The sequence below is a fragment of the Callorhinchus milii genome, unplaced genomic scaffold, assembly GCF_018977255.1.
Source record: "Callorhinchus milii isolate IMCB2004 unplaced genomic scaffold, IMCB_Cmil_1.0 Scaffold25, whole genome shotgun sequence".
NCBI lineage: Eukaryota > Metazoa > Chordata > Chondrichthyes > Chimaeriformes > Callorhinchidae > Callorhinchus > Callorhinchus milii.
In genome coordinates, this window is record NW_024704766.1 from 5,159,144 (window position 1) to 5,182,553 (window position 23,410).

The 23,410-nt window shown below is 52.3% G+C and overlaps 1 protein-coding gene across 1 annotated transcript in view; it reads right to left on the reverse strand.

Annotated features, from left to right (window-relative positions):
- Nucleotides 1-4,467: 4,467 nt before the first annotated feature.
- The window catches only part of LOC103180356 (pleckstrin homology-like domain family B member 1), a 36,553-nt gene continuing 17,610 nt past the window's right edge, over nt 4,468-23,410 (reverse strand). The window contains 18 exon segments of the mRNA XM_042343830.1: nt 4,468-4,963; nt 5,596-5,681; nt 6,289-6,508; nt 6,900-7,046; nt 7,331-7,421; nt 9,085-9,091; nt 10,015-10,127; nt 10,129-10,249; nt 10,252-10,269; nt 10,802-10,919; nt 11,747-11,872; nt 12,433-12,564; nt 14,010-14,159; nt 16,150-16,278; nt 17,161-17,250; nt 18,284-18,394; nt 18,796-18,951; nt 19,782-19,910. Coding sequence (XP_042199764.1) covers nt 4,823-4,963; nt 5,596-5,681; nt 6,289-6,508; nt 6,900-7,046; nt 7,331-7,421; nt 9,085-9,091; nt 10,015-10,127; nt 10,129-10,249; nt 10,252-10,269; nt 10,802-10,919; nt 11,747-11,872; nt 12,433-12,564; nt 14,010-14,159; nt 16,150-16,278; nt 17,161-17,250; nt 18,284-18,394; nt 18,796-18,951; nt 19,782-19,910 — 2,085 coding nt within the window. The 3' untranslated portion in view covers nt 4,468-4,822.

Below are 23,410 nucleotides of genomic sequence, written 5' to 3' on the forward strand. Positions count from 1 at the left end.
TCTGCGGCTATTTTAAACTGGATGCTGTGAAGATATTTTGGGGGAGGTGATTTCCTCTCTCTCTCTCTCTCTTTCTCGTTTTCTAGTTTCTAAATGCTAAGCGCTGAAGCAAGGGCAAAATTTATCCGCAGACTGCGCCGTCGAGAAAGAGAAGACACGCACGATCAGACAGAGAAGTCGCATTTTTGGAGCACAGAATAATATAACATCCTTGCTTTTGAGACGGCGCATTATCACATTATTGAGACGTCTCAAGAAAGCTTCGCAGGACATACTGTAAAGTGAATCGACTGTGTATTTTGTGGCTCTTTTGCCCACGGCGTATACATCCCTAATGCTAAATGACTCACTATTTTCCATGATCTCTGGGCAGGTCTAGCCACTACTGTGCTTCCATAGGAAGCGAACACAGGTGCTAATTTTCTCAAACACGAACACATGCACACACACCCTCCGCACCTACCCCCCTCCCCCCCCCCACACACACACACGCGCACAAACACACATCTTGGGAGTATTAAGCTTCCATCCGGCCATGCACTGAACGGGAGCTGAGTTTAACATCTCAACTGAAGGACGGAGCCTCAAACGATGCATTGCTCCCCCCAACACTACGCCAGCAGCAGTGAGCATTGGGAGGGTTGACCATGTAGTTACGGGACGGTCCCAGCCCTTACTTGACGCTCAGTTTTCAGTTATTAATTTCCCCCCAAAGTCAGGATCAGCCGGGATAACACGTGGAACCTCAACACTTTTCACTCCCAATTTCCAAGTCCTTACCTCGTCCTGTCCTGATCTCCGGGCAGGACGATGGCTGCATCACGTGGACTGAGCAATTACCCTCATGCTTTGGGTCGTGCTGACGTCCGTTGACCCACACAAACACGGAACTGTGAGAGAGGATGTCTGCCCACTCTCTGTACAGATCTCCCAACAACCACCCCCCCAACCTCGCATACACACACACGTGGCACGCTCACACGCACACACTTGTGCAGGTGGTTTACACGCACAATCACAACCAGTTCCGAACTGAACGCGATACAGTTGCTGATGTGGAGATGGTTTGGGTTTGGGTTCAGGAGCCCCCTCTCATGGCTTGTTGGCCAAACCCTTGCCCCTTACTCTCTAATTCACAACAGATTCCACATCCAAACAAACATGTCTCTGTACTTGTCTACGCTCGGTCTCTCTCTATCTACCCCTCCCCATCCACCAAACACACACACACTGGAGCTCTCTATTCTAATCCCATTCCACTGCTCTCTTCCCCATCGTGTCTGTGCTGGCACTTGCTCCCCCACTGGAGCTCTGTGTTTAATTCACTGCTTAATCTGATGGAACAGCTGCGATGGGCTGAATTGTTTTTTTTGGACGGATTCTTAGCCGCCGAAAAGCGTTTAACCAATTGACTAATAACTGGGTTCCTACTTACTGCTAGGGAAACAGAGGCGTTTGGAGTAAGGAAATTTGCCTAAGGTTTCGCCCTGCCAGGCATCGAACCCAGGTCCTCTCGCTTACAAGGCTAAGCCACAGCCCCTTCCCTGGCAGCACCTTCACTGAAAGGGTTAAAGAAGACAGCGACACACAAGTCAGGGCGACGGTTCATGTTTCCACTTTTATTTTAAAAATCCGGGTAAAACACGTCACATTGTCCGGGCAACGCGATCACCAGGACATCACCAAAGGCCACGGGTTTGTAAATGCCACATCGAAGGGCAGACAGCACGAACCGGGTAAACTCCTTTACCATAATATAATTACCCCCTTTCCTCCCTCCCTCCCCCCCTCCCCCACCCATGACGGGGTTATGTCCCCTCCACTAGCACCCACAAGGTGAGGAGTTTGGGGTTCAAGGCTTTGCCTTGAGAGAATTCTGATCATCATTCCTCCTGGACCGTAGAGTTAGCACTAGGCGGTGCTCATGAGTCTCACGTATGTGCTAAGCTCATGATCTGTTTGCCGGTGTGGGTGGGTGGGGCGGGGCGAAGGTTGTGGGGCAAGTTTGGGGCATGTGATGTGTAAATTAGCACAAGGCACGGGACTGAATAATCCTTGCATTTAATACCACCCCCTGCCCGCCATGTCACGTCAGAACATCGCGCTAATAGTGTGTGGTGAGCAAATCGACAGACAGTCTGGAGGGCGGGGAATCGAGCCTTAATTTAAAAGGCTTAATTACAAAATTAATGGGGGAAAAAAATCACTCGCACCACTTAAAAAAATGGCAGCAGCTATTCATCCAGCACTGGACTGAACTGGGTGACGGGAGAAACTATTTTTATTAAGTTTGGGGCGAGGGCGGCAAGACCAACTGGTGACCGAGAATTGGATACCGAAGGGAGTGTGTGTGTGTGTAGTGTATTTGGGTGGGTGAGGTGGGGGGGTTTGGGGGTGTGACATTCCTGTACCTTGTGCTAAATATCACATCTCAAGACGGAACGCGGAAGGGACGAGGCAGGTGGTGGTGGTGGGGTGGAGGGAAAGAGGGCGAGCGATGTCACCCGGTTTTGGGTTCAAACCCACTTTTTTCCGCTTCGATAAATATATAAAAAGTTAACCTTTAAAACTATCTCCTCTCACCCTCCCTCCCTCCCTCCCCCCAAACCATGATGTAAATTTACAAGGTGTCAAGGCGTTAAGCTATTATGAATAGTTCTGGTATTATTTTAGTAATTTTTTTGTCGTTTTCACGTATATAAAAAGAATTTTTTTTTTTTAGTCGTCCAAATGCCCCCCAGCACGGAGACTCAGGTACAAAAACCGGTTAATAAAACTCTCTCTCTCTATATAAAGTACAATGCAAATAAGTAACACTGTTCCAGCTCATACGAAAGATTCAGATTCCCTGATTTCACAGAGGGTTTAAGTCGGGTTCGAAACCCAACACAACAGCAACGACAACACACATTAATGTAAAATAACTTTACGGCTCTGTAAAAAAAAGCACTATAATGGGTCTGAAATCCACTTTATCTTACCTTGTCCATTACCCCCCCGCGCATACCCGACCAACAAGAATTTGAGTGTTAAAAACTCTGTTCAACGCCACTCCCCCCCCCCCCAACCCCCACACGCACTGAGTTTAACGCACTCATTAAACCTGCACAGGGAGCTCGACTCGAGCTGTGAAAACACGCGCACCCGCTTGTGTTCGTGCGCATCGCTGATTTACGCCACGGGAGCAGTTTGCGTTTTAATAGCATTAATAATAATCCTTGCATTTGATATGGCGCCTTATCACGTCCTTGAGATGTCTGAAAGCGCTTCACAGGATATACTGTAAAGTGAATCGGCTGTATATTTTGTGGGGCACACGCGGAAGCCAAAAATTGCGCACAGCAGCGCTCCACAAACAGCCGTGGATTGAGTGACCAATTTACTACAGTATTATTACCGCTGGAAAGCGATCCGTTAATTGACTAACAACCGGGTTCCTACTTACTGCTGGGCAAACAGAGCCGTGTGGAGTAAGGAAACTTGCGCAAGGTTTTGTCCTCCCCAGGAATCGAACCCGGGTCCTCTCGCCTGCGAGGCGAGAGCTCTAACCACTGAGCTACAGGACTCTACATTAATTACTTACCAATGAGCTTGGAGGCAGATATCGAATGAATTTACACGAACGCAAGTGCGCGGGGCGAACCTCACATTGATCGTCCCATGCGTAAATATCACGTCAGGCGTGTAAATATCATGTCACGTGTTGGAATACTTACGGACAGGAGCACCAAGGTCAACGTTGCGTGTGGAAAGCTGGCGACAGAACAAGCAAACTCCAAACTCTCCTGACCCAATCGTTCTTAAAACAATTCCCCCGACAGACACCCCACTTCCCTGAAAACACAGAGACTCATCAATCGATGCATTTGATTTCACCCCCCGCCCCCACCCAGCCACAGAATTACAAGGCACATAGAGAGATGGGAGGGGGGGGTGGGGGCTGGCACAAAGAGGGAGACAGGGAGGGATGGTGTGGCACAGAGAAGGGGGGAGGCGGGGGGGAAATTGAGTTGGCTTCAACGTTGATCTCTCCACATCCCACTTGCTCCCCCCAAAATCCGCAGTTGTTGTGAAGCTCGGCTTCGCACGGAGGAATGAAACATCATCAGCTTCCAGTTACGACAGACTCTGCCCTCTCCCCCTCCTCCCCTACGGCTCTTGTCAAGTTGCGTACGGAATATTCCATCACCGCCACCACCTGTCACTGTTCCACTTTTCCGGGGAAGGAATGAACGAATCTCCATCCCCTCCTGTTGACTTTCCGAACATTTGCTCGTTCCTCTCCGGTCTCACCGAGGGAACTATTGTGTTCTTTTCTTTCGGTTTTTGGCAGAGTTTTTTTTCCATCCCTTTTTGTTTTGCATCGATGAAAACAAGAGTTTTTTTTCTCCAATATATATATATATATATAAAAGAGAAACGGGGAAAGTTGTGTGTGTGTGTGTATGTGTGTGTGTGTATGTGGTGGAGGGTAGAGGGTGTGGATGGATGGGGGTGAGGGAGAGAGAGAAAGGCTTTTTTTGTTTCGTCATCACAAGGCTTTCCTGGGAGAATTCTCTCCAAATTCCTTCCTTCGTCCCACGTTGTTTAGTCTCTCAGTCTTGAGGACAGAGTTTTCAGGAGAAAGAGAGAGACAGACACACACTTAGAGAGAGGCTTCCAGTCCGTGTGTGTCTCCGATGTAGGACAGAGCAGGTGAGTTCGAACAATCCGAGAGAGAGAGCGAGACTGGGTATGGGGGGTTGTGGTGTGTGTGTCTGTGTGTGTGGGGGGGAGGTGGTGGGGGAAGAAAAAGGAGGAGAGTTTGGGGTCCCCCAGTCTCTCAGCTCATGAACTGTGTGTAGCCCTCCGCCCCCGTCACGATGACGTCCATCCAGATACGCATGGCCTCTGGCGTGGGGGCCACCATGAAGTACAGCCGGTCGTGAGTTTTCACACAGAAGGTGAGCGCAGGATTCGGGCTCTGCAAACCAACAGCAACACCGTCAATTACCAGCAGAGTCGTCACAGGAGCACACGCCCCACCTCACGTCACGCCCCGAGCCACGGGGAGAACACGCCCCAAGCCACGGGGAGAACACGCCTCACACATGGGACTCATGGTATTGGAGGGCGGGGGAGGGAGGAGGTGTTCTTTATCTGAAGAGTTTTGAAGACAGAAAAACAGAACCACAGGGGAGAAGTGTTTCTCGCCCACGAGCTGTTAGGGTCTGGAACGCACTGCACTGCACTGCCTGATCCGGGGGTGGAAGCACAATCGATAGTAGCTTTCAAAAGGGAATTTGACAGGGACTTGAGAAGGAAAAATTTGCAGGGCAATGGGGTAAGAGCGTGGTGGGGAGCGGGACTAGTCGGTAGCTCTTTCAAAGAACACGCCCGGCACACGCACAATGGGCCGAATGGCCTCCTTCCGTGCTGTGAGATTCTATGATTCTAGGAGGAGGTACGACGGCAACTTGTGTTTATACGATGCTTATTCACGGAGGGACACTTTGGCAAAGCGGTGCAAGGAGGGGGTCTGGGCTGTCACGGTGGAGCGGTGAGGGTTAATTTTGAGAGGTGGGGGTGGGGGGGAAGAGGAGTGCAACTCCTCACCTTCGAGGCGCTCCTGAGATGATCGTAATAAACCTCCTCGATAGCCTGGAAGTAAATCACTCCCTTTAGCTTAATCTCGTGTTTATCTGGAGAGGAAGCAGATAGACTCCAGTTAGAAACTAAACACCGATGCCTGCAGCTGATGTAAATCATCCTCAAGTCAGACCCAGAACCCACCTCCCCGTGATGTAGTGACTGTGCGCTTGTCGATTATAAGCAGCCTCACAGTGACCAGCTTCCCTGGGGAGGGTGTGTGTGCATCGGGGGAGAAATATATCAAATTTGATATATCACGTCATTGAGATGTCTCAAAGCGCTTCACAGGATACACTGTAAAGTGTAGTGACTGTGTATTTTGTGGGCGAAACTCGGCAGCCAATTGCGCACAGCAGCGTCCCACAAACAGTCGTGGGTTGAGCGACCAAATTACTGTTATTTATTTATTGCGAGGGATTATTACCCCGGAAAAGCGATCCACCAATTGGCTGACACGTGGGTTCCCGCTTACTGCTGGGTAAACAGAGGCAGGTCCGTTCGTGCGTGTGCGTGTGCGTGTGCGTGGAGTAAGGAACCTTGCCTAAAGTTTTGCCCTGCCAAGAAATTAAACCCGGACCTCCGCTTGCGAGGCGAGCGCTCTCACAACTACGCTACAGTACACCCGGGCGGAAAAAAAACAACCCAAACGCATCTCACCGGCAAAGTAAGTTAATGTGCGTTTCATTCTGTCGAACACGAACCAGCGTCTGCGCCAGGATTTGATTTTGCCGCCCATTTTGGTCAGGTGTCCCTTACACATCCTCTCGGTCAGGCTGACCTGGTAGCAGGTCTCCAGGTTGTGTCCGCACGACTCAATGTGTGACCGCAGGTCGAAGTCCTCTTTCCGTATGGGCAGGTAGCGGGTCAGAGGTCGGGCCTGGAACCCATTCACAGCAATAATGTTTTTATTCACCCACAAAATATACAGTCAAATTCACTTTACAGCCCATCTTGTGAAGTCGTGGTGGCTTCTGATCGTCGTCTCGCCGGATCGCAAGCGACTGGGTGTCTCAATAATAATAATAATAATATTAGTAATAATCCTTGAATTTGAAGCAGCGCTTCATCACGTCTCCGCGATGTCTCAAATCGCTTCATAGGATATCCGTAAAGTGAATTGACTGTGCATTTTGTGAGCAAATGTAGTAAGTGACCCAAGGTGACCCCTTTACAAATTGCTACACCCCACCAGCTGGGGCTTAACACCCCTCACCACTCCCCGCTCTACCCCCAACCCCCGCCCTACCCCCTGCCCAGCCAACACGTACCTGGGAGAAGTTTTTCTCTCTCATCTTCACCTCTCTGTCCACCAGCTGCTGCCTGTGGACCGTCTCCTCCTGAAGCCGCTTCTCCAGTTCCTCCCGTCGCTTCCTCTCCTCCTCAAAGGCGTGACGCCGGAACTCCATCTCCCGCTCCTGGTGGGGAGGGGGCGAGGGAAGGGTTGGGGTGGGGGAGAGAAAGGAAACATTCGATCTTCAGGAACAGCACTCAGCAACCCACAAGAAGATATCCCAATATCCCGTCCAACCACGCCCTCCGTCCTGGGTGTTGGAATGGTTTCCCCCCCTCACCCACCCATCACCCTGTTTCCTGGTCTCGCTCAGGACATCCCACCCAGCCCGCCGAGCTCTGGTTTGTGGCAGCGACTGACCCCCCCCCCCCCCCCCCGCAGCCCTATCCCTTCCAGGAGGAGACCTACCCGTGTCTCCAGCAAACGAGCTTTCTCTGCCTGCGCCTCTTTCAGCAACTTCTCCATCTCCTCAATCTTCGTCACGTCAACACCACTGGCACTGAGAGAGGGAATGAGAGGGGAGGTGGGGAGAGAGGGAACGAGGGTGTGGGTGGGGGAAGAAGGGAATGAGAGGCGGCGGGGGTGGGGGGGAGAGAGAAGGAGGGAGAGAGATGGGACGAGGAGGGTGGGGGAGAGAGAGGAAACGACACCAAATTATATTCGTATCGCACCATTCACATCTGGAGGACATCCCTAAGCCCTGGGACGGGAAGGCGAGCCAGGGAGAGGGGGGGAGCGAGACAAAGAGAGAGGGAGAGAGAGAGAGAGAGAGAGGGGGCGGGAGTGAGACAGAGAGAGGAGGGGGGGGGGGCGGTGAGTGAGACAGAGAGAGAGTGGGGTGGAGCGAATGGCCGCCTCCTGGTCCTATGCTATATCAAATGCAAGGATTATTATTATTATACGCACTGAAGCCATTTCAGTCACAAAAGGGTTAAGAACTGCCAGGAACGGCGCTGTGGCGGAGAGGGTAAAGTTCACCCAGTGCCAGGCACATGCGCCCCCCACCCCGGGGCATGTGGAGATGGTGGGAGGGAGGCAGCGGCACACTGATCCCAACCAACAGCCTTTACACAAGACTGACACACACACACAGACAGTGTTATATACACACACTCACACACACAGACAGTGTTATATATATATATACACACACACATACATACACACAGTGTTACATATACACACTCACACACACAGACAGTGATATATATACACACTCACACACACACAGACAGTGTTATATATATACGCACACACACATATACACACACACACACAGGCAGTGTTATATATATACGCACACACATATACACACACACACACAGGCAGTGTTATATATATATATATATATACACACACATAGTGTTATATATACACACACACAGACAGTGTTATATATATACGCACACACACATATACACACACACAGGCAGTGTTATATATATATATATATACACACACACATAGTGTTATATATACACACTCACACACAGACAGTGATATATATACACACTCACACACACAGACAGTGTTATATATATACGCACACACATATATACACACACACAGGCAGTGTTTTACACACACACACAGTGTTATACACACGCGTGCGCGCAGACACAGTGGCGAAGTTATACACGTATACAGAATTACTCAATCACACACACACCCTGTCCTCACGCCCCGACCTCTCACCTGCCCCACTTGCTGTAGCCGCCTGGAGTGGCCATGGCTCTGAGCCGAGACCCCCGAACTTCAGACAGTGATTACACAGACACCGCGTGGCCTGTTCCTCGCCAGGACAGCGAGGGGTCAGGTTACCGTGAGCCCGGCGCAGTCTGACTGAGTCACTCTCTCTCTCTCTCGGTCTCACTGTTTCGCTCTGTCTCTGCCCCTTTGGCAATGTTCAACGTGTGCAAACAAGGAACAAGTGTGGGGTTTGGGGAGAGGCTGGTGGTAAAACCTGGAGCACATCGTCTCCCACAGTCCCTACCCTCACCCTACGCCCGGCAAGGATTCAGCAATCTCTGCAGAGCCGTACGCCTCTCCCTTTCCCCACCAACCTCTCCCTGTCCCTGTCCCTCTCCCCCCCCCAAAAAAACATAAACAGGCAACTGCTGTGTAAATCCCTTCAAATCCCCGCACCTCCGCACCTCACTGACCTGCTGACTGCCCAACTCCGCACCCCTCTGCCACGGCTCTGGCCGGCCTCCTGTTTGTCCCTCGGCCCTCCGTTCCAACCATTGGCCGCCGCGCTTTCATCCCCTACGCCTCGAAAATCTGAGACGCTCTCCCTCAATCCTCCGCCTTGCCAACTCCTTCCCCAATCGTCAGGTCGCGCCCGAAGGCCTCCCTCTTTGACCGTGCCTAACGGTCACCTGCCCCCTCCCTCTCGCTACCCCCCGCCTGAGCGTTCAGACCCCAGAGCAAGTTGTTGTTGTCGTCGTCGTCGGAGGAGCTCTGGGGTCTGAGATTTGCTAAGTTGGTGGAAAGGCAGGCCGGCTTGCGAGGGGTTAATGTGGAGGTGTATATATTTCCGCGCCCTGGGGAATGAGTCCCGCCTCAGCGACTGTGGCTTTGCCGTCGCGCTTCACAGTCTCGCCCCAGATACAAAACTCAAACAACCTGACTTGGGCGAGGGTTTTGTGAGCAGCCCAGACATGCCTGGTTGCGGGGGGGGGGGGGGGTGGGGGGGAATGTCATAAATAATCTCTGAGTTGGAATAATTCACCCATAATATCAGAGGCATCTCAAAACTAAGACTTTCTCTCCCTCCCCTCTCCGCACTCCCTCTAACGCGCTCTCCCCTCCCCTCTCCCATTCTCCCCTTCCTTCTCACTCTGCCTCGCTCTCTCACACGCTCTCTCACACACTCTCGCTCTCTCTCGCTCCCTCCCTCGTGACGGTTGGCAGGGTCGTCCGCCGAGCACGAAAAACCATCTGTCGCGCCCACCTACAGAATAACAGTCACTACACTTCACGGCGAATCCTGCGAGGCGCTTCGAGACGCCTCGACGACGTGATAAAGATGCCCGGCTCCATCAAGGTTTATCATCGTTCCTCAGACACGCGTGGCGCGGCCTCACCTGGACATGTTGTCGGGGAACACGCCGAGTTGCCCGTGGAGATGCTGGTCTCCATGCTGTCCGAGCTCTCCAGGCTCAGCGTGTCGAAGGCGTGTTCCATGTCGCCGGCGTGTTGGGAGGCGGGGGTGGTGGTGGAGGATGCTGTGGTGGATGAGCTCCGGTGGGTGCGGGTGGAGGGCCTCCCACTGCGATTGTGCCTCCAGCGCCGCCTTCTGCTTCAGATCCGCCAATCGTCGCCTTGCTCCTCAATCACCTGGTGTCCTGTGGGTGGGAGTGGGTCGGGGCAGGGGGTGGCACAGGGGGGTGGGGCAGGGGTGGCACAGGGGGGTGGGGTAGGGGGTGGCACAGGGGGTGGGGCAGGAGGTGGCACAGGGAGGGTGGGGCAGGGGGTGGCACGGGGGGGGGGGGCAGGGGGGGCACGGGGGGGGCGCGGACAAACGAGCACATTTACATAATTGGGTTGAGCTGCAAGTCAACAATGGCCGAGTGACTGACTGACCGACTCCGGCAAAATACCGCAGACGCCGGAAATCTGAAATGAACCCCAGACGCCGCTGGGAACACGCAGCAGGTCAGGCAGCATCTATGGAGAGAGGGAAGGTCATCCATCTGAAACGTTAACACGTTTCCCTCTCTCCATAGATGCTGCCTGACCTGCTGCGTGTTCCCAGCGGCGTCTGTTTTTTTTATGACCGACTGAGGGATCGACCAACAAACCGGGACCACCGATGTTCGTCTCTGCCCCTCCCCTCCCCTCCCCCCGGATGCCAGGCTGATGCCCACCCAACCCCACCCACCCTCTCTGTACCTTTCTGCTGCAGAGCCAGCTGCCGTTTGGCTTCGATGTCCTGCAGTGTGGCCGCCAGTTTCCGTGGCAAACTCCCCGTGCCGTTCTGTGCCAGCGCCGAGCCCTGCGGCGAGAGAGGGAGTGAGGGAGTGAGCGAGTGAAGAGTGTGAGAGAGGGAGTGAGTTAGTGGGAGTGAGAATGTGAGAGAGTGAGGGAGGGAGAAGAGAGGGAATAAGTGAGTTAAAGTGTGAGAGAGGGGGAGAGAGTGAGGGAGAGAGTGAGAGTGTGCAAGAGGGAGAGAGAGAGGGAGTGAGTGAGTGAGTGAGTGAGTGAGTGAGTGAGTGAGGAAGTGAGTGAGGAAGTGAGTGAGGAAGTGAGTGAGGAAGTGAGTGAGGAAGTGAGAGTCTCAGAGACAGGGAGTGAGAGAGTGAAAGTGTGAGAGAGGGAGTGAGTGAAAGTGTGAGAGAGGGAGTGAGTGAGAGAGAGAGAGGGAGGAAGTGAGAGTGTGGGAGAGCAGCCACAACCTTGTCAGAGAGAGGTCACGACAAACTCATCCCTCCCTCTACCCGTTTATTTATTATCCCCCCACCCACGGCCCCAGTGTGAGTTTGCGGTGAGAGAATTGGGGGGGGATTCGGTCTCCATCCTGGCTCTGGTCACCTCTGAGCTGAATGTATGGACGTCAGCAATTGTGCATCACAACATTAACCCTCCCTTCCCTCCCCTTCCGTCATCTTCCCCCCCCCCCCCCCACCTATGGTCACCAACCCCTCTCTCCGGCTCGGTCTCGTGCTCTGGTACTGTCAAGCGCTCTGGGAGGCCGCCGTTGTCGTCAGGTTGAGGAACGGGTGGGTCCCAGTACAATTCCGGTTGCCCACAAAATACACAGTCACTCCAGTCAGTGTGTCGTGTGAAGCGCTTTGAGACGCCTCAACGACGTGATCAAATTACCTTGGCTGCCGCGTTGCGTCCGAGCGTGGAAGCAGTGAATGGGGACGAGGGAGCAGATCCAGTCTTCGTTCGAGGCAGAGTCCCACACCCCTCGCTCTCCAGTTTGGATCGGTAAACCTGGCCGGGGGGGGGGGGGGGGAAGAGAGAGTCAACAATCAAGCTATGATACATGACCCCCCGCAAAGGTGCAAAGTTGTGTCCCGTCCTGTTCTGTGTCCCTGAGCGTTAAACCTATTCAGAATCAAAACACTAATCGATCGGATTGATCTGGAACCACCCAAACATGAAGGGCTTTCCTTCTGTAGACGAAAGAGGCGAGGCGGACATTTTTGTAAAACAACAACAATAAATGACATTTGTATAGCACCTCTCACCAGTTGAGTTTGCAATGAGTTGGGGTTGAGTTGAATTGGGGTTAAGGTTCAGTTGGGTTGAATTGGGAGTCTGGAACAAGGCATAACAAGGTGTCACGTAAAGGATCGTGGGGTGAAAATCCCCCAAACTGGAGCCTATCTCTCTCCACCCACCCTCCACTGACCTCTACGGCCAAAAACAAGACACCGACATTTCTCTAACTGAACCCAGACCTTAAGCAAAATAATTGACACAGGTTGAGGATGGTTCAGGCTGGACAGCGGGTGGGGTGGGTTTGGGGTGTGAAGCAGGGGTGACTTTTACCTGTGAAGCCTTCGTGTGGAGTGTGCTTTAGCTGGGAGAGGAGGAGGTGAAGAGGACGAGGCCTCAAAGCTAGCCATGATTTCCTGGTACCATCGCTCTAGCTCCTGTGTCGAGGTCAGTGTCCTATTGGACGGCGATGGCTGGTCACAGGCACGAAACGGGGAAAGGGAGGGAGAGGAAGAGAGAGAGAGAGAACACAACACCAATGGGATGGAGAGGAGTGAAAGAGACAGACAGACGGACGGAGGGAGACAGGGAGAGAGAGAAAAACCCATGCGCAAGGAGGGGGAAGGAAGCCAGAACAGAACAGAAGAGAAAAAAAAATATTATTCAAGGAAAAAGTGAATAAAAAAGATAATGTAAGTCAATGAATGTAAGTAAGAAAACTAACGTGTGACCCGAGTCTGGCTACAGACACCAGAATTTCAGAGACGGTGGAAGCAGAAAATGTCGATTCTTTCAAGAACAAATGAGATAGATTTCTGTTTCGAAATAATATCTGGGGATGCAATATATAGTTTGGGACACGACATGTCAGGCGACAGCCAGGATGGTGGAAGGTGAACTGGATGGACCTTCGTCTAGCAAATTCTTACGTTCTTTTCGGGACCGTGAGATAGATCTCTCGATTATTCAGTCACTGCATCAAGGTTTCTGTCAGTCAATGCTTTCAGACGCTCTCGCTCGCTCTGCCAACATTGCTGATCCGTTGTCTCCTCTCATGCTCTGGGACTTTTGCCACTCGCGAAATTCGGAGGTTTGCACCCCTTTCGTTTGGGCATTTTGAAACGTCGCAAATTTCATTCCATTTCACTCCCACATATTGCACCAGGTTGACAGTTTTTTTTTGTCTCTCTGAATAAAGTTCATCAATTTTATATAAAAATCCCAATTTATACCAAAGGACAAATCCGCTCGCTCGCTAACTCATTCCCCCACGAGAGCTCTCTGTTGTAATCCCATTCCCTGCTCTCTCCCCATCATGTCTTTGATAGGGAGAGTACAGGGAACCCAAACCGGGACATCTCTAAACCTTGCCATTTTACTGTTAAAGTAAAATAAATTATGTAAAATTGGAGGATATATTTAGTTGGAAGGTCAGAGTATTTGAATTTGAAGTTGATGTTTACTGTGTAATAAGAAGGCAAGTGTTACAGTCAAGGCAAGCAATAGACAGGAGCTCTGTTCAACACTCACGTTAGCTCCCAGAGAATTCCTCCACACATCCCAAATTCAACCCAACCTCAACTGAATTTAACCCCAACTCCATCCCCAACCTAATTCAACTCAATCCCCAACCCAACTGCAATCCCAACTCAACCCAACTCCAATTGAACCCAACCCAACTCGACCCCAACACTGCAAATCTAAATGAATCCATCCTGAAGCAATCCCAATCTAACGCAACTCAACCCATCCAATACCACGTAGCTAAACTCAATCCAACCCCAATCCCAACGCAAACCCAATGGGTCAGTTTAACGGCAGTTGTTGGAGAAATGTCTCTTTGCTGGAGGGAGTTAATCAGAGTTGAAGGGGAGTTTTTGATCAGAGCTCCCAGATTCGGAAGAATCCTCGCACCCACCTCGGTGCCAAGCTGTGAAGAGGAGGAAGGCTGGACGGCCAGGAAGCTCGGAGCGGGGAGAGACAGAGAGGCCGGGACCGGTCCCGGGGAAGCAGCGCAGATTCCCAACGAACTGCCATACATCTCCCTAAGCTGTCCCACCGTCACATACTCCTGGGCACAGCAAGCGGGAGACGGAGGGGTGGTGAGAGAGAGGGGTGGGGCAGCACGTGGGGGAAGGGGGAAGAGCGGAAGGAAAAAGGTTGTTAGTAAAGTCAAAAAGCTGAGAGAAAAGTTTCTGGAAACAGAAGTGTGAGGTTACACATCACTTCACCAGATAAGGAATAAATAGAAAAGAAGCCACAAGTCTCCTATCAGGGATATAATCAGAATCTGCTTCAACTCCCACCCCCCCCCCCTTCCCCCCGCAGACCCGAACTGAGCTGCTCACTGAGCCTGAGGGAAAATCCCGCAGAGGCTAAAAGAGAAACCGATAATATTCCAGTGGCGACACCACAGTGAACGAAGGTCAATCAATACCCCACTATAGGCACGGTCATGCACGGCAACATCTCAGGCGTTCACACACCCAGCTAACGGTACGTATAAAGCTACCAGCAAACAGGGCGGCCCGTGAGGGGGTGTGGAGCGTGAGGTGGGGGGCACGGAGTGACAGGCTGGCAGGGAGAGAGGGGGGAGAGCGTGGGGTGGGCGTAGTGACAGGCTGGCGGGGGGAGAGCGTGGGGTGGGCGTAGTGACAGGCTGGTGGGGCGAGAGCGTGGGGTGGGGGGCACGGAGCCACAGGCTGGCGGGGTGAGAGGGGGAGAGCGTGGGGTGGGTGTAGTGACAGGCTGACCGGGGCGAGAGGGGGGAGAATCACAGGGGCGGAGCATGAGAGCCACAGGCATGTTCTCAGATGCGTTGTCAGGCAGTGAGAGCAGGGAATGTGGCATGACTGAGGCGTGTGTGTGCATGAGCGTGTGTACCTCATTGGCAGGTGGGGGAGGCGGCACAGCAAGCGGGGGGGTGGCAGTGCGGAGCTGTATATGTCGCTGTAGAACTTATAGACGTCAGCCAGCTTCATATACTCCTGCAAAATGAGAGCAAGGTGGGGAGAGAGCCAGCAAGCCAGTGAGGGCGAGAAAGAAAGACACACACAGGGGAGCGAGAGAGAGCGAGCGAGAGAGAGGGACACACACACACACACACACACACACACACACAGGAGAGGGTGAGACACAGAGGGAGAGACACACAATAGGATGTGATAGAGAGACAGAAGGAGAATGAGACAGACAGACAGACAGACAGACAGACAGACAGACAGACAGACAGACAGACAGACAGACAGACAGACAGACAGACAGACAGACAGACAGACAGACAGACAGACAGATAAATGCACAAAGGAACGGTGGGATAGAGATAGAAAGAGTGAGAGACAGAGAAGAAGAGTGAATGGCAGGATAGAAAGAGTAGATGTTGAGCAGTTTAGTGGGGGGCGGGGGGAGCGGAAATCGCCACAGAAAAAGGCAGCCACAGATGCCACAACATGCCTGATCACTGTACTAACACGTTTGACACATGTGTCGGCAATACGGACGTTGGGATTCCAAATGGCCCAGATGTTCCTTTGCAAACCCGTCGCGACATACATCATGACGTGCACAACAACAATAATAATCTCTGCGTTTGATATGGGCGCTACACAAATGGCATGTTGTATTGATTTATATACAGCACCTTAAGGCGTCTTCGGGACGTCTCAAACGCTTCACAGAAATATACTGTAAAGTGTAGTGACTGTGCATTTTGTGGGCACAACGCGGCAGCCAATTGCGCACAGCATCGTCCCACAAACGGTCGTGGATTGAGTGACCAGTTTATTATTTCGTTTGAAGGGATTTTACTCCCGGAAAGTGATCCGCCAATCGACCAACAACCGGGTTCCAACTTACTCCACACATCTCCGTTGACTTCGCGGTAAGGAAATTTTCCTAAGGTTACCTCCTGCCGGGAATCTAACCCTGGTCCTCCGGCTTGAGAGGCGAGTGCTCTAACCCCTGAGCTACAGGACCCCACATGCATGTGCACTTCCGTTGACATGCGTGTGTCATGGCAAACCACACGGCATGCGGCGAGCAAGGGTTAGTGCCGTTACCTCCTGTGGCCGGGGTCGCTGCGAACCGGGGCCGGAAGCGGGGAGAAAAGCGGTGGATTTTCCGGGGAAGGAATTCTGGGCATTGGCCGTCCGGAAAAGATCGCTAGGCTCTGTGATATGGAGCACTTCCTGTTCAAAGGTTGAAGTAGCGGAGCCATAAAGTGAATCAATCAGTGATGAGCATCACATCCAATCACACGTATGTTCCTCTTATTCCCCCCCCCACCCCACCACCCTCTCCCCCTTCCAGTCCTTAGGAATTTTTTGTCTTGGAATTGCGATCAAGTGTAGTCACTGTGTACTTTGTGGGAGAATGCAGCAGCCAATTTGCGCATAAGAATGCCCCCACACACCGCCACAAAGTGAGTGACCAATTCAATTTATCTGGGGGCGGGGGGTTGGGTGGGGGTTGCGGATTATCGTCCAGGACACCGGGAGAGAGAAAGATTCCCTTCTCTTTTCCAACAGCGCCGCAGGATCTTTGAAATCCGCCTGAACAGAGCACGGACAGTGAGATTGGTTCAACATCTCATCTGAAGGAAGGCTCCTCCATCAATCCAGAGCTACCTCCATCACTGGAGCTGAGGGTCAGCCTACCAGGGTGGTCCAACTGCTGGCCCACCGGCCACATATGGCCCTTGGGCTGATTCCGTCCCCCCTCCCCCACCCCCTCCATTACCTGTAAATGTTATGTTTCTGGATGGGAAACACAAGAATATTGCTTAACAGTCCATGGATGTTTCTCAAATAGGGCATCCAGCCCTCAGCTGCCAAAAGGTTGGACCCCCCCCGGCCTAGTCTGTGAACTCGAGAGATCCCCCAATATGTGGGACTCGAACACACAACCTCCTGACCTTCAGACACAAGAGTGCGAGAGGTCGAGCCACAGCACGAGATGTTTGTTCCCAAAGAAAATTGGATGGGAAGGGACATTCCAGAGGGACGGATGAGTTTCCGGGAGTTTAGAACAATCTGGAAGGAAAATCCGGTGACCAGCGAGCAGATGTTTACCTCTTTCAGAGCCGTGGAACCTTTTGAGAAGCTTTTCCCCCCGGTCAGTGTGAAGTACTGCCTCTCCAGTCCGGCCAATCGCTCTTTCTCCTGAGCACAAAAGAGAATTTGCTAAACCTCCAGCGATAACATGACGCATCTGATAATTTACTCTCATCCCCATTCCCTGCTCTTCCCCCTATCCCCACTCTCATCTTTCTCCCCAACACTGGAGCTTTCTACTCTAATCTCAGTCCCTGCTCTCTCTCCCCATCGCTCCCCTCATTTCCCTCTCACACTCGGGTTTTACTCCCTGTCCAGCGGAGTCCTATAGCTCAGTGGTTATAATAATAATAATAATCATTGCATTTGATATAGCGCTTTTCACGTCGGGAGGACGTCCCAAAGCGCTTCACAGAACACACTGTAAAGTGAATTGACTGTATATTTGTGGGCGAACGCAGCAGCCAATTGTGCACAGCAATGTCCCACAAACAGATTGAAAATGACCAATTTATTATTGTTTTGGAGGGATTATTAGACCATGGCCTCAAAAGCGAGAGATCTGGGTTCGATTACCGACAGGGTGAAACATTGGGCACGTTTCCTTACTCCACACCCCTGATAATAATCGCTCAAGAAAAAAATAATAAACTTGGTCACTTCAATCCACGTCTGTTTGTGGGACGCTGTTGTGTGCAATTGGCTGCCGCGTTTCACCCACAAAATTTACAGTCAATTTACTTTACAGTATATTCTGTGAAGCGCTTTGAGACGTCTAGAAGACGTGATAAGGCGCTGCCTCAAATGCAAGGATTATTATAATTTTATTATTATAAACAGTCTGTCTCGTAACCTGACTTATCAAAACCATTGGCAATCTCCATTAGACCACCCCCGCGCACATAGACACACACACGCACACAAACACAATCTTCTCTGTCCCAGCAAAGAACCCAGTCCTGTCTTTCCATGTCTCTCCTTGTGACTGGATAGTCATAGGAACAGGAGTAGACCATTCATCCCCTCGAGCCTGTTTCACCATTCTATTGGACCATGGCTGTACGTCAACTCCAGAGACGCGGAGTGCGGGGCAGAGGTAGGGTGGGGGGGTTAGTGCTGCGGAGACGCTGGGTATCTGTACCTTGTGCAGGATCTGCAGGGCGGCATGCTTCTGCTTGTTCAGCCTCTCACACTCCTGTGCGGCCTGATAGCGGATCTGACTGGCTTGGCTGTCCAGAGCCGAGACTTTCTCCTGCGGATACAGAGAGCGAGAGAGAGCGACACAGTCAGCTCCACACCGAACTCGTCCCTCCCCCCCACCCCCCGCGCACAAACAGCGAGCAATTTCATCCTGGCCGGGATGCCGGGAGAGAGAGAGAAACTTGTTTCACTTTTTCTCATGCCCTCTGCTCCATCATCAGTAGCCGCGCTTTCAGTCCCGAAACTCTGGAACACTCTCCCTCAATCCCTCCGCCTTGCCCCCCTCCCTCCTTCCTCATCTTCAGGTCATGCCTGGAGACCTTCCTCTTCGACTGCGCCTAAGGTCACCCCCCCCACCCCCACCGGCTTGGGGTCTTGCCCAGTGCTACTCCAGTGAGTGAGGGGCGCTGTGTAAATGCTAGTTGGTTTTGTTGTCGTTGTTGAGAGACAAACCTTTCTGAGCATGACGTTCCGATGATACTCTGCTCGCTCCTGGAGGAGCTGTTGGCTGATGGTCTCTCTCTCCTCCTCCAACCGGCTCTCCTTCTCCAGCTGCTGGAACTCCAAGTCCTCAAAGAGTTTAGTCTCGGATTCCAACGTGTCAGCTTCCTACAGCCCAACCAGAGGTCAACTGTGAGAGACAACTCAACATCCGGCCAAATCCAACAGCTGGTGTAGCCAACAAGGACCACACACACTGGCCCGGATCTCAGCCCACCTGTCCATCAATGGAGATCTTCAATCAACCTCTCCAAAGAACTTATTCCACCCGCAAACCGCCCCTGCACCCCTCCACCCCCCACCCACCCTCGACCAATCCACACAGGAGTAGACATATTGTTAATCGTGTTAATGGCAACGTGGATTAATCAGTGTTTAAAAAGCAGGGGGAGGGGTATAGGGGAAAGGTTGGGGGTGAGGGAGAATGAAGTTTCTAGACTTCATTTGACCAACACTATATTGTCAACCCCCCCCCCCCCACCCCCAACACACACACCTCCCATCCCAACACGCAAACATGTACGGAGACACAGACACAAACACGCCCCATCCCAAATAAAACGGGAAGCACATATTACATCACGACATCTTGCACAGTTTATCCTAAACCACTTGGGGCTCCGGTGGGGGGAGAGGCGGGGGGAGGAGGTTTGTCTCACTACAGCAGGTACCTCACTTGCGTGGACTCCAATTCTAAGCTCCTTTGAGCCTTGGCTTTGAGATTCAAGCAACTTGGAAGCAATCGAGAGCGGAGCTTAGTGGTGTATATGTTTGTGATGGGGGGGGGGGGGAGAAATGAGGGGGAAACGGATGGGATGGGGGAGGTGGAAAGAGATGGCAGTGTGTTCCATGGGGAAATCAGGGCTGGGGGGGGGGGCGGAGAAAGTGGGGGCGACATTCCCCCCCACTCAATGAAGTTAGGAAAAAAAACAACTGACCCTTCGGAGGTGATCTTGTAATTGTTCCCTCATTGACTCGGGGCAGTTATCAAGCTGTTTCTTCAGCTCATTGTAAGCAAACTGCATCCTCTCTATCTGCTGCCTCTCAGCTTCAAGTTTTGCCCTTTCCTGAATTCGAGAGATAGAGAGAGAGAGAGAGAGAAAGAAAGAGAGAGAGAGAGAGAGAGAGAAAGAAAGAGAGGAAGGAGGGGAGAGTAGGGGAAAGAAAAAAAAAACACACTTCTCAAATCCATGCCATGCAGAAGCCTGGAGATTAGAACGGTGGCCGAGCCGGAGTAGGGTGGGATATTGATAATAATAATCCTTGCATTTGATACAGCGCCTTATCACGTTGTTGAGACGTCTCAAAGCGCTTCACAGAATGTACTGCAAAGTGCAGTGACTGCGTATTTTGTGGGCGAAACTCGCTAGCCATTTGTGCACAGCGGCGTCCCACAAACAGTCATGGATTAAGTGACCAAATAAAAAAAAATTGGGGGGGGGGGGACGGATTATTATTACCCCCTGAAAGCGATCCGCCAATCGACTAACAACTGCTGGTAAACAGAGGCGTGCGGAGTAAAGAAACTTGCCTAAGGATTCAAGCTCGGGTCCTCTCGCTTGCGAGGCGAGAGCTCCAACCGCTGAGCTACAGGAATCCGCTTCAAAATATTATATAAGGACTTAAATTAGGATTTTTTTTAAGCAAACGTCACAATTTTTTTTCACAAAAAAACACATGTTGGCCCTAGAGATTCGTTTCATCTCTTTGTTCCCGTGATTCCCACCCTCCTGTCTTCCTGGGTCCCGGGCGGTGACTGTGGTTACTGGGCAAACCCCGAGCCCTGTATTAGATTGTTATTTATTCTCTGATTTCTCCCCTTCGCACGTGTCACGCAGCTCCACACTGAGACACTCCCCTGCAGGAAGGCACTATAGAAATGCAGGTTGTTGTTGTTGTCCACCCTGCTCTGGCCACACCACCAGGTTAGAATCAGCAGACGTCATTAACAACCGGTTACCTGTACAAACACGCGGCTAATCTACAGTTATATTTACAGCAATGGCCGGTTCAAACCCGAGGAAATATTATGTCATTAATAATTCTGGGGCATTTACACACACACACACACACACAAACAGCCAAACACACACAGACACACACAGACACAAACAGCCACACACACAGTCAGACAGCCAGACACACACAAGTACAAACATCAGTCGCACACATAAAGGCAGACGCACACAGACAGACAGACACACACACACACACACACACGTGTGCCATGTGTTTAGCAGTGATCGATGGGAACATGCTGACGGGTCAGTGAAGCCTGTGCAGCCGGGACCAGCTCTGGCTGTTACATCGCTGCCGCCCGTTACTGTTACTGGGGAGACGCAGGGACGGAGAGGCATGCGGGGAGTGGGGGGGGAGTAAGGAGTGGGGTAGCGAGGGGGGCCGGAGTGAGTGAGGAGGGGGGAGGGAAGGGGGAGGTGCGAGGGTGGAGTGATGGGGAAGGGGCGAGGAGGGGGAGAAGCGAGGGAGGGGGAGACACGAGATGGCGAAGGAGTGAGTGGGGGAGGGAAGGGGAAGGGGGAGAGAGCGAGGGAAGGGTGGGGGAGAGAGCGAGGGAAGGGTGGGGGAGAGAGCGAGGGAAGGGTGGGGGAGAGCGAGGGGGTGGGGGAGAGAGCGAGGGAAGGGTGGGGGAGAGAGCGAGGGAAGGGTGGGGGAGAGAGCGAGGGAAGGGTGGGGGAGAGAGCGAGGGAAGGGGGTGGGAGAGCGAGAGAAGGGGGGGGTGGGGGGGGGGGGGGGAGGCCTGGCAGAGAATTAGAGAAAAATTAGTCGCCACAAAGTTAAAGAGAATCCCAAAGGCCTGAGGCACCTCAGTCACTCCACCTTCCTTATCCCTTCCTGGCCACAAGTCAATGGGCGGTCAGGAGGAGAGGAGGAGATGGAGATGGGAGAGGAGCGAGAGAGAGAGAGAGAGAGAGAGAGAGGAGAGAGGGAGGAGGGGGAAAGGGAGGAGGTGAGCAGGAGAGATGAGTGGGGTCAGTGAAACCTCTTAATTTAGTTTTTCGCTCAGTGTGGGCGGAATTGACCAGTAAGTTCTTATTATTTTTACGGCTTTGATGCTTATTGTCTGTAGTTCTTTCTCTCCTCTCTCTCTCTCTCTCTCTCTCTCTGTGTCTATCCACATGCTGTTAGAACTGAACTCTATACAAAAGGTATACAAAGGAGTCGAGTGTGATAATGTGAGTGTGTCGAGGGCGGAGGGGGAAATAGCGGCGGCTATAACAACAGTCGTCTGTCAGTCACTTGACAGGAAAGAGCATCGTTACACGCTGTGTAGACGAGGGCGAGGCGAGCTCTGACCCCATTGATTTCTCTAATAAATAACTAACTAACTAACCCGAACTCGGGGAATAATGTCATAATAACCCTTGCATTTTGTGCAGCGCCTTATCAAGTCGTTGGGACGTCTCAAAGCGCTTCACACGATACACTGTAAAGCGAACCGACTGCGCAGCTCGTTGGCGAAACTCGGCGGCCAATTGCGCACAGCAGCGTTCCCCACACAAACAGCCGTGGATTGAGTGACCAAATTTATTTGCGGAGGGATCATTTACCCCTGGAAAAGTGATCCGCCAATCGACCAGCAACCTACTCACTGCTGGGCGAATAGAGGCGGGTGGAGTAAGGAAACTTGCCTAAGGTTTCACCCATAAAGTGCAGTGACTGTGTTTTGTGGGCGAAACGAAGCAGCAGCTGATTGTGTAAACCCCCGAGTCTCATAGGTGGGTTTCACTGACGGTGGTCTTGGGGAGTGGTGGGAGGGTGGGAGAAGGGGGGGGCTGTATATAGCAGAGATTCATTACAGTCTGCTCTGGGGGAAGAGTTAAGGTGGGGTGGGAGGTGGGGGTGGGAAGGGTTATATCATTGGGAACTCTCGGGAAGAGATAAGGAGGGATTTTCTTTAAACAAACACACGTATAAAACATTTAAAAACAGGTAAAGGTTTGGTTATCGAGAGGTGGAGTGAGAAAGAGAGAGAGAGAGGGATAGAGAGGAAGGCAAGGTAGAGAACGAAAGGGAGAGAGAAACGAGAGAAAAAGATAGAGACCGACCTACTCACACAGTGTGGATTGGCTCCATCACTTGGGCAACCAAGTGGCAGCAATAGTTTAGCAATCAACCACACCCCCCACCCCTCCACTCCCCGTTACTGTCACACCCAGCACACATCAGCCATTGTGAGGAGGGGGGGTTGCGTGTGTGTGTGTGGGGGGGGGGGGGGGGGGGAGGCCAGAGCTTATCGTTTGGGAGCAACTTGAGGATAATCCCGTCGAGAAATACGCAGCAATTTGTACCTGTACGAACACACGTGTAGACTGGACGCATGAAACACTCGGGGAAAATGCCGGCTTGCCACCACACGCGTCACCCCAACACCCGTGTCACCACGACACGTGTTCACGAGAAGGTTCTCCTGGCTTTACAATCGCCCGACACAGCACAGCCGAGGGCGGAGATGCCGTGTGACCGAACGCTCGCTCGCTCTCCCGCTCGCTCGCTGGCTGTCAGAGCAAAGGCCCGGAGGCCGGGGTGGGGGTGGGGGGTGCCACAG